Source organism: Andrographis paniculata, unplaced genomic scaffold, assembly GCF_009805555.1.
Source record: "Andrographis paniculata isolate CXL003 unplaced genomic scaffold, ASM980555v1 Contig54END, whole genome shotgun sequence".
Taxonomy (NCBI): Eukaryota; Viridiplantae; Streptophyta; class Magnoliopsida; order Lamiales; family Acanthaceae; genus Andrographis; species Andrographis paniculata.
In genome coordinates this window covers 4,961,520-4,972,623 of record NW_026137589.1, presented here as the reverse complement: position 1 = coordinate 4,972,623, position 11,104 = coordinate 4,961,520, and the positions used below count along the sequence as shown (strand labels likewise).

At 36.1% G+C, this 11,104-nt stretch overlaps 3 protein-coding genes across 4 annotated transcripts; all 3 read left to right on the top strand.

Moving 5' to 3' along the window:
- Window positions 1-251: 251 nt before the first annotated feature.
- LOC127255747 (protein ROH1-like) lies at window positions 252-1,867 on the top strand. Of its 2 annotated transcripts, XR_007839713.1 has the most exons (2): window positions 252-1,549; window positions 1,632-1,867. XR_007839713.1 is itself a non-coding variant. In XM_051281463.1 (1 exon), exon 1 carries the CDS (start codon window positions 267-269, stop codon window positions 1,491-1,493), a length of 1,227 nt encoding a protein of 408 aa, XP_051137420.1. In that variant the 5' UTR covers window positions 252-266; the 3' UTR covers window positions 1,494-1,608. The 2 variants fall into 2 exon arrangements, 1 of the variants encoding a protein (XP_051137420.1); XM_051281463.1 differs by lacking the exon at window positions 1,632-1,867 and having other exon boundaries at window positions 252-1,608.
- A 5,443-nt stretch (window positions 1,868-7,310) lies between these two features.
- Window positions 7,311-8,174, top strand: LOC127255499 (uncharacterized mitochondrial protein AtMg00810-like). Its single transcript, XM_051281028.1, has one exon. The coding sequence runs from the start codon at window positions 7,311-7,313 to the stop codon at window positions 8,172-8,174; it is 864 nt and encodes a 287-aa protein (XP_051136985.1).
- Window positions 8,175-9,059: 885 nt separating this feature from the next.
- On the top strand, window positions 9,060-10,218 carry LOC127255742 (heavy metal-associated isoprenylated plant protein 39-like). The gene is made up of 3 exons (XM_051281456.1): window positions 9,060-9,303; window positions 9,404-9,479; window positions 9,551-10,218. The coding sequence occupies exons 1-3, from the start codon at window positions 9,289-9,291 to the stop codon at window positions 10,051-10,053; spliced, it is 594 nt and encodes a 197-aa protein (XP_051137413.1). The 5' UTR covers window positions 9,060-9,288; the 3' UTR covers window positions 10,054-10,218.
- The last annotated feature ends 886 nt before the right edge of the window (window positions 10,219-11,104 follow it).

Sequence of the window (11,104 nt, the reverse complement as noted above, 5' to 3'; positions counted from 1 at the left end):
TATATTTGCTGGATTCTTTTGTCCCATTTTCAACCCAAAAAGACGATTCTACCCTCGCAGGATTCCGGAACCACTTCAAAACGGAAAGGGCAGAAATAGAATTTCAGCCTCCACGACAGAAACTAGAGAAACGGTCAGCATTCCGACAAGACTTCACCATCATCAATTCCTTGATTTCATTACATAAAACTAACTGCCCAACTGCCGATTCCTTCTTCATCTTCATCAATTCTCAATCTTGATCAGAGCTCTGTGTTTTATCAATCATGCCGCCGGCCGACAATCAGGGCTCCTTCCTCAACCGCATCAGCATCCGCCGGAATCAGTTCTCCGTCGTCGAGGCCGTCAATGACCAGGAGCTGGAAGACCTCGAACTCCTGCAGAAACACGTCGCCGATCGGTTCTCCGAGCTTCTTACAACCAACGACGATTCTCCGGCGGAGGAGAAATCTGTCCGGCCGGGCCTGCAATCCATCGCCTGGCTGCGCAACCTCCTCGACTTGTTCTTATCCTGCGAGGCTGAGTTCAAAACCGTCCTCATCGCCGGCCGGGATCCATCGCAATTCTCCAAGCCGCCGCTCGACCGGCTGATCCCGGACCTTCTAGAACGTTCCGTGAAAGCGCTGGACGTCTGCAACGCAATTACCCACGGAATTGATCTTATTCAGCACTGGCAGAAGCTCGCCCAAATCGTCGTGACGGCGCTCCGCCAGTCGCCGGTCGGCGAGGGCCAAATCCGCCGCGCGCAGAAGGCGCTGACGACGCTGCTGACGTCGATGTTCTTCGACGACAAGGAGAACACCAACGCCAATTTCCATTTAAAATGGACCGACCGCACGCGCTCCTTCGGCCGCCGCTTCAGCGGCGCCGCCGCATTGCACGGCAAGGACCGGAGCTCCGGCAACAACTTCCGGTCATTCTCGTGGTCCGTCGCGAAGTCCTGGTCGGCCGCGAAACAGATACAGAACATGACAACCAATCTCGTCGCGCCACGTGGCGCAGACGCCTCCGGGCCGGCCGTGCCGGTCTACATAATGAATACAATACTCGTATTTGTAATGTGGGCCTTAGTGGCGGCCATTCCGTGCCAAGAGCGTAATGGGCTTTCGACCCATTTTCAGACCCCACGGCAATTGGGCTGGGCCCAGCCCATAATCTCCCTGCAAGATAAAATTGGGGAAGACTGGAAGAAGAAGGAGAAGAAGGGGACATTAGGGTTGTTGGAGGAGCTGCAGAAGATGGAGAAAGTGGCGAACAGTCTAGCCGAATTCACGTGCTCGTTCGGTTCGCCGTTGGACAACGAGAAGGCGGCGGAGGTGGAGGCGCAGGTGGCGGAGATGGAGGAGATTTGCCGGAGAATGGAGGAGGGGCTGGCGCCGTTGCAGCAGCAGGTCAGGGAAGTTTTCCATCGGATTGTCCGGAGCAGATCGGAGATTCTCGACGTCGTCGACCAAATTACGAAGATTTCAGCGCCGGCGCCGGTGTCCTTTTAATCCAAAGTTGGACATTTCTTCCGTCTGAGATATATGGCTGTACAATTTTGCCTGATGTATGGAATCTGCCAACGTCTGTATGTATTCTGGGAACATTTTTTAATCATTTCCTGAAGCTTTTCTTCTTTCGTTTTTCAGATAAATCGATGGATAGAAATGATGTAGGCCAGTTGCTGGAAAGTGGGCCTCAATTACGGTAGGCCCAAGCCTATTAGTAGTGGGCTTTTCATCAAACAAAATCTAATATAAACAAGAAATTAAATATTTTATTATTCTAATTTGTGTTGGAGAAGGAAAGCTAACTTCAACAATTGGAACAAAATTACAAATTTAAATTTCCTGAGAAGCCGAAAATAAAGACTAATTAGCCTTTTTGCTTTTAGTTGAACTATATAAACGTCAGCCCTATGAATTTGAGGGTATTATTGCTCATCCACCCATATTATTAAAACTAGCAGGAAGGCCGTGCTACAACGAAAGTTTGTTATCATTTCAAAATACACTATTATTATAGAAATTTATATTAATTTGATGTTTATTTTTAAATATTTTAATAAATTTAAGAATAATAAATTGTTTATAGAAATAGTAGTAATTAAATAAATAACAAATTTTTACCTTTATTTGGAATAAAATATGTAATATAACCAAACTAATATAATGTTAAAGTAACAATTTAGTTTATTATGAATCAATTAAAAAAGTACATAAAAATTATACATATATTTTGGATGTGTTTAGAACTTATTGATTATAATAAATAGTAAGTTGATATATTTTTATTTTTAAATCAAAAATATTGTTTATGTAACATTAGTTTGTTTGATGTTTGCTTAAATAAAAACATTGATACTTTTTTACATAAAATTAAAATACAATACATATCAATAAATTAAATATCCATAAAAAAATAAAAAATAAAAAACTCAAAATTTTCTATAATAAAATGTAATATGAAAATCAAAATATTAATTATATATATACATAATAAGAATTTTTGCTTTTACAACTTAATCATAAAACCAATTTTCCAACAATATGATAGTTTAATTACAATACTTTGATAACAAAATTGTAATATAATAAAAATAATGTATAACTTAATATAAATTATAATCAATTGCGAATAAAAATTTGAATTAAACACCTATTTACTGTGAGAACACAGTAAATACAAAATTGCAAATCACTATGAGAACAAATTAAATACAAAATAAAATAAAAACACACACACAAAAAAAGAAAAATCTAAAAAATTTATACTATATATATAAGAAACTATAATGAGTAAAAAAAAAGTATCAGAATAATTTTAAAAAATTAAGAAAAAATATGAAAAAAAAAATTATTTTAAAATAGAAAGAAAATTAAAAAAAATATGATTACTCAGCATATTTAAAAAAATATTTAAAAATTAGTTTTTCTCACTAAAACTCAATTAAAAACTCACTTAAAACCATATTTTAAGAAAATGGTCAAATTACCTCATTTATAAAAATTAAATATACTATTAAAATAGATATACAAATTCATACATAAATAAATATATTTAATTTTAATTTCGTAAATAAATAAATAAAATTGTAGTAACAAAATTTAAATTTAAAAAATTAATTATATATCATAAAAATAGTTAATTATAAAACTAATTTGTGAAAATAATAATAAACTGTGTCTTTACATTAAAAAGAAAAAAAGAAAATTTAAATAATAAATAAATAAATATAAAAAAAATATAAAGTGAAAAATTGTAAAAAAAAAATCTAAATAAAGAAAGTTAAATATAATAAAATATAAAGTGAAAAATAGTAAAAATAAAATTTGAGTGAATAATCTCAAAAAAAATAAAAAATTTAAATCCAAAAAATTAAATATAATAAAAATCAAAAGTAAAAAACCGTAAAAAAAAATTTAAATTAAAAAAAATAAATATAACAAAAATATAAAGTAAAAAATCGTAAAATACAAAAATATAAAGTGAAAAATCGTAAAAAAAAAAATCTAAATAAAAAAACATAAATATAATAAAAATATATTAAAGTAATTCAATAAATAAGTAAAATTTTAGTAACAAAAATTATAAAAATATTATGTATAATAAAAATAGTAATTTTATTGATATAAAGTTAAAAATGGTAAAATAAACGCACATTTAAAACTAAAAGAAAAAAAAAAAAATTAAGTATACGTAATATTCTTATTTCTTCTTCCATTGCCATTTTCTGCATATCATCTTTTGCATCTGCTCCTCTTTATGACATCTTCTTCTTCATGCAAAAAAATAATAATAAAAAAAAAGTAGAAAAGTATCAGTATTGTTAAACTATGAAAAAAAATAACACACATTTAAAATTAAAAGAAAAAAAAATTAAGTACACATAATATTCTTGTTTAAGTACACATAATATTCTTATTTAAGAAAAAAATGACATATTCTTCTTCATGCTAAAAAAAAAAAAAAATAGAAAAGTATCAATATTGTTAAAGTATGAAAAAAACAACACACATTTAAAACTAAAAGAAAAAAAAAATGAAGTAATTAATATTCTTATTTCTTCCATTGTCATCTGCATATCATTTTTGTATCTGCTCCTCTTTATCCCATCTTCTTCTTCATGTTATATATATATATATATATTAATAATGAGCAATGAAAACTGTATCATCCCACTACCTCTGTCCATTTTTTTTAACCGTCACCCCTCTATCACTTATATCAAATAACATCCCACTACCTTTGTCCATTTTTTTTAACCGTCACCTCTCTATCACTTATATCAAATAATAAAAACTGTAATTCTATATAATTCTGCATAATTCTGTAAAACCGTAAAAAAATTAAAATAAAAAAAACCCAAAAAATCTCAAAATTTGAGAGTGCAGGATTGCATAAATGTACAAAATATGAGGTCCACTTTTGAGTTGTTATATATATATATATATGATGACACTTTTGTCTATATTATGCCATTATTTTCTTCCCTCAAAATTAAATGCAATGCTGAAAATTGTAGATAAGTATATGTATATATATATATATTCTAAAATAATATATAATGGGAATTATTATTTATCATCATTGCTTTGCATGAATTATAAAATGAAACGAGTAGAAAGAATCCAAAAATGTCACAACATTCTTTTTAAAAATGTTGCAAATGCCAATTTTGAAAAGACACCAAACATGGAGGGCTACTTTTAACTGCACTAAAGAAAAGAAAATTGATGAAAAATAAGTTCTAAGTGATCTTTTTTTTTTTTTTCCATCATAATTTATATAGTTTTTATTTATTTATTTTTTGTTGATTTAATTTGTGCTAGATGTTGATATATATATATATTGTGTATATATATTTTATATATTTATATATATATATATTCTACCTAATATATCTCTTATATAAATATAATATTGTACCCTAATTGTGATTTAACGAAAATAGAGTTTATTCCATAAATCGTAACATGGTATCAGAGCTAAATTTCGAAAACCAAGCTCGAGGTGCCTGTTTCAAACCATATAGGGCACGGCGAAGTTTGCATACCTTGGAAGAGGTAGGAAAACCAGGAGGAGGAGACATGTAGATGTCCTCGGATAAATCACCATGCAAGAACGCATTCTTGACATCAAGCTGATGCAGGGGCCACCGACGAGCGGCAGCGATGGCGATAAGACAGCGGATAGAGGTGAGACGAGCAACTGGGGCAAATGTCTCCTCATAGTCGATACCATACTGCTGGGTGTAGCCTTTGGTTACCAAACGCGCCTTGTAGCGCTCGATGGATCCATCAGAGTGAGTTTTGATTCTGAATACCCACTTGCAGCCAATAGATTTCTTGCCAGGGGGAAGATCAACCATATCCCACGTATGGGTTTTCTCCAAAGCCTGCAACTCCTCAGACATAGCCTGCCGCCACAACGGATCTGCAAACGCCTCACGAAAGGACCTGGGCTCATGATGGGACAAGGTGGCAGAGAAGCAGTGATAATCAAGTAAGTGAGTAGGAAGGTGACTAACCCGAGTGGAACGACGAGGGCCAAGATCAGGGGCTGAGATCGAAGTCGTGTCAGGCTCTGGTGGTGTTGATGTATCGGAGTCGAGAGTAGGAGTAGGCTCGGGGATCAGCGGCGGTTCAGGAGGCGCAACCGGGACAGCGTCAGGAGCGGGAGACGGAGACGGAGCCGTGTCACTAGAAGGGAATAGAGGTGGAGAGGACAAGGCAAAGAACGGAGACGAACGATCAAAGGGGACTCGATTTATAGTGTGGACAGCGGTGAGTGCAGCTTCCCCCCAAAAGCGATCCGGACAAGAGGCAGATAAGAGAAGGGTGTGGACTGTATCGAGGATATGTCGGTGTTTACGTTCGACGCGACCATTTTGTGGAGAGGTGTATGGGCAGGAGCGTTGGACAGCAGTACCTTGATCAGATAAGAAACTAAGAAATAATGAATCAGTATACTCAAGAGCACTATCTGTGCGGAGAGTTTTTATGATAGAGGAAAATTGGGTATGTATCATTTTAGCAAAGGTCATATAAATAGATGGAAGTTCAGAACGATGCCGCAGAAAGTAAATCCATGTAAAACGAGAATAGTCATCAATAAAAATCACAAAATAACGAGAATCATTCATAGACACAGCGGGCGAAGGTCCCCAAATATCCGAGTGAACTAAGGAAAACGGTGTATCCGCAATGGAAGTAGTATGAGGAAATGACAAGGCAGGTTGTTTTCCCAACGAACAATCCACACAATGAAAAGACTCAAACTTAACAGAACCCAAACTGCCCTGACTAATCAAAGACCTGACTTTATTGGAAGACGCATGACTGAGACGATGATGCCACTGAAGGCAGGATGTTGTAGAGGTGGTGGCAGCCGAGATAGAGGGACGAGGGACCGGGAGTAACGTAAGTTCAAATAAGCGGCCCGTCTTCCGGCCCTTCCCAAGAGTCCGCCCGGTTTGCGCGTCCTGAACCTGCACACCAGTAGAAAAAAATATCACGGTGAGACCTTGATCAACTAATTGACCAACGGAAATCAGATTTAAGGTTAATTGAGGGATACAGTATGTGTCGGGGAGGGATAAGGATGAGGTGGATGTATGTCCGGTGTGGGTGATGCGCATATGGGTACCATTGACAGTAAGGATAGGAGGTAAGGATGGTGCGGTGGATGTGGAGGTCATAAGGCGTGTATCAGAGGTCATATGATTACTGCAAGCAGAATCAAAATACCAAGGAGAGTTACTTGATGTGGTAGACATAACGGTATTGGAAGATAGAACCTGTTTAAGAAAAGCTTCCAGGTCCTGAATCGTAGGAGGCGCAGGCGCAGGCGCAGGCGTGGCAGAGGCTGTGATAGAGGAGGTACCAGACTGAGGTCCACGAGAATGCCGGGGCTTGTAGTTACTACTGCCAGAGTGAGACGGCCTAGTGGGGCAATACTGTATAGTATGGCCTAAAACATGACAGTAGTGACACTCCACCTTTGGGCAATGACCGAAGTCATGATTAGAAGACTGACATCTTTTGCAACGATGAGAACGACTCTGAGTAGGAGTTCGGGCAGTGACCGCAAGAGCAGAATCAAGCTGAGGAGCCTTAGCTAGGTGGAGACGAGTGACCACAAATAGAATCTCATGAATAGCTGCATCCAAGGTAGGAAGTGGATGCCGATGTAACAAAGAGGCACGAACTGCCTCATACTCTGGACACAAAGCCATCAAGACCTGAATGAGGCGAAGATGATCAGGACTGATCTCTGCTTGATCCAACCAATGCCAAAGGGGTTGCACTTGGGCAAGGAAGTAGTTGATGGGGCCTCTTCGGTATTTCCTAGGACTTGAGATCTCCGACACCTCCGACGGATATTATCTCTCTCAAGCCAAGTATGCCTCCGACCTCCTATCTAGTGCCGGTCTCACTGACTCCAAGACTGCTCCTACACCTCTTGATTCTGACTGTCGTCTTACTCCGATGGACGGCGTTCCCCTTGATGATCCGACTTTGTATCATCAGCTGGTGGGAAGTCTGATCTACCTGACTGTCACTCGACCGGATATTGCTTATGCCGTCCATATCGTCAGTCAGTTTATGTCTGCTCCTCGGACGACTCATCATTCTGCTGTCCTACAGATTCTCCGGTACGTCAAAGGTACCCTTCTTCATGGGCTTCATTATTCCGCTCGTTCCTCCTTAGTTTTGACTGGGTATTCTGACGCTGATTGGGCGGGAGATCCCTCTGATCGCCGCTCGACCACCGGGTTTTGCTTCTTCCTTGGCGACTCGCTTATTTCATGGCGCAGCAAGAAACAGACGGTTGTCTCCCGGTCCAGTGCAGAGTCCGAATATGGAGCCCTTGCCGATACCGCTGCCGAGCTTCTATGGCTTCGCTGGCTGCTGGCTGATCTCGAAGTGCCTCAGCCCTCTGCCACTATTATCCATTGCGACAGTCAGAGCGCCATGAAGATTTCGACGAATGATGTCTTCCACGAGCGTACGAAGCACATTGAGATCGACTGTCACCTTGTACGTCATCACGTTGCTCATGGAAGCATCTCCTTCTCTCCTATTTCCTCTGCTGATCAGACGGCCGACGGATTCACCAAACCTCACCTTCCCGGCCGTTTTCAGTCATTTTTGAGCAAACTCAAGTTGGGTTCCACCGTTCCACCTTGAGTTTGAGGGGATGTTGATATATATATTGTATATATATTTTATATATTTATATATATATCCTACCTAATATATCTCTTGTATAAATATAATATTATACCCTAATTGTGATTTAACGAAAATAGAATTTTTTCTATAAATCGTAACACTAGAAAAAAAAAAAAGGAAAGTAAAATTTGGGTAAAAAATTTCAAATTTTGCCTTCTTCCTATGCATGCTCACACCTAAGTTACAGTCCTGTGAATTCGATCATGTTCGCTATGGTTCTACAATTGATTTAAGAAGAATATATATAATTATTTTGATTGATAATTTTCAGTTGTAAAAAGGATATATATATATATCTATATTAAATGATGGGAAAAATAAGGGAAAAAAAATCAGAGGGTAAAAAAGAAGTTTGGTGGAAGAAAGTGAAAGTATTAATTGCAAAAATTAAATGTAATATCTTTGTATATAAATTAAGTTTATGCGAGGCAACAATGGAAGGGCATGGTAGTAATTTAGGGTGACTTTCAATAAAATGTAATCATGTTATATATATTAGAAAATAAAATTTTATACAACATTAAAATTAATTTAATGAAAATTTAGAACTCGTCGATGAAATCTAGTGGTTAAATTTCAATTTTCATATAAATAAATATCTTTGTACTAACTAAGCACTAGTGTATAGATAAAGTCCTAACGATGAAAAAACATAATTGGTTTAATTGAACCTTAATTCATTAGTTACCCTATTCTCAATCTTACCCATTTTCACAACCTCAACTAAAAACACACACACAGATATACATATATATACATATACACCCACAGATTCATATATACATATATACAAATATATATATATATATCTTAGATGGGGGGTGGGGTGGAGGGGTGAATTTTTCAGAAGGGTTCCACCGCGTGTCTAATTGGAGAGCTGACTATAAAAAGCAGCTCAACTCAACTGCCCCTCACCATTTGCTTTTTTTGGAGTAGAGAAATATAAATAAAATCATTATCTTCTTCTTTTTCTTCATCATCATCGTCTTCGTCTTCGTCTTAGCACTCTCTCTATCTGCTTAAAGTTTTGTTCCTTCCTGCAATCTCAACTTTCCGGAGCTCATCAACCATGTCCACGAGTAAGGTCAGAATTCATAATCCCTACATCATTTATCAATTTTTAGGTGTTTTTTTTCCCCCTTCCAATTATCAAAATCGAATTGAATTTTCTTGTGTATGTCCAGAAAGTGGTTCTGACAGTGGAAATTTACGACAACAAAGAAAAGCAGAAGGCTTTGAAGGCAGTCTCCACCCTCCCAGGTCCTCCCTATACATTACATACATATATGTATGTATCCAGTTCTTACAACTAATAATTTAATTAACTGCAGGCATAGAATTCCTAGCCATGGACCTGAAAGAGAAGAAGCTGTCGGTGATCGGAAATGTTGACGCAATAACTGTGGTCAAAAAATTGAGGAAGTTCCCGAACACAAAAATTCTCACAGTGGACTCCGTCAAGGAGTCCGATCCTCCGAAGAAGAAAGAAGGAGACGACAAAAAGGATTCAGCAGGAGGAGGAGGGGACAAGAAAGCCACAGAGGTGGTCGACAAAAACAAATTAGAAGAAGAAGAGAGGCTGAAGAAAGAAAGAGAGCAGCTTGCAGAGCTCTTCAACAGAATGTCCAGAAATTATTACAACCCTAATAATTATGACTACCCAAACAATTACTACTACCATCAACAGCAGCTGCTGCAGCACCGTTACCACCAGCAGCAACAGCAGGCTTATTACACACAGTACCACTACAATCATAATAATCACAATGGTAGTGATTATTACACTACTGGGGAGGAGACGAAGGATCCTAATTCAGGTTGTGTTATTTCCTAATTCATATATATATGTATTTGTGTGTCTGTACTGCACACTGTGTTTTTACTTAATTAATCTGCTGAATGGGTTCCGGAAGAAGTATATATGAAACCCTTTTAATTTTGTGGAATTTTGATGTGGATCGAGGATTATTAATATGATATATATATATATATATATAATTATGGTTAGCTTATTGCATTTGTTGATCTCGATTATGCATATATTTTCTTGTGCATATTTTTCTTCAGTGTGGTTTAAACTATGAATGCACGTAAGTTTCTAAATTTTCTTTCTCTCTTTCTATCTCTTTTTTTTTTTTTTTTTAAAAAATAAAATAAAAATACATTGTTCAATTCAAATTTGTGATATTGTTAATTAATTTGTTCTTGTGGAATTGGAAAAATCCACTTTCTAGAGGGTTTAGTTTGAATCGTTTGGCTCAGAGTTGGGATGGGAAAAAATTGTAATTTTAGTCGTTATAGCACTATATATGTTCTTTTTAATGTTTAATTTTTTTTAGTTGTATAATTATTACAATTTTCTATTAAGTTTAAATATCCCAAAAAAAAGTTATATTAAACAACTGTTTGAAGATTAAATACAAAAGCAAACACTACATATTATTTGTATATTGTCGACTATCACTTCTACTTTGTAATATTTGTCTGTTCTTCTGAGTTATTGAATATTATAAATTGTGTTCTTTTGTGGTTTTTAGTACAGGTTTTTATTATTTAAATTCTTTTTTCTCTCAAAAAAATATCATATCAAAGATTTACTTTTTTTTTTTTTATATATAATACTACAAATTTATTTCATATTCAAAATATTACATTAACTTCTATTTATCAAACAACTATTCAAATTCAACTTTTTTATGTTCAAAAATCTAAACCCAAACGCTAAAACCCACAAACAAACACACCCATGGTTTTTCTTTTTAGTACAACCGGTGTATTTCTTTTCAATTTACATTGAAATTGAAAGTTGATTTTTTTTTTCTTTAAATAATACTTTCTTTGTCCACTTAATCAGTTTACATTTACCTTTTGTATTTAACATTAAA

Coding starts and splice junctions, on each gene's coding strand:
- LOC127255747 (XM_051281463.1), top strand. CDS start 267: ATGCCGCCGGCCGACAATCAGGGCTCCTTCCTCAACCGCATCAGCATC.
- LOC127255742 (XM_051281456.1), top strand. Junction 9,480..9,550: donor GGCAGTCTCCACCCTCCCAG/GTCCTCCCTATA, acceptor AATTAACTGCAG/GCATAGAATTCCTAGCCATG.
- LOC127255499 (XM_051281028.1), top strand. CDS start 7,311: ATGGGGCCTCTTCGGTATTTCCTAGGACTTGAGATCTCCGACACCTCC.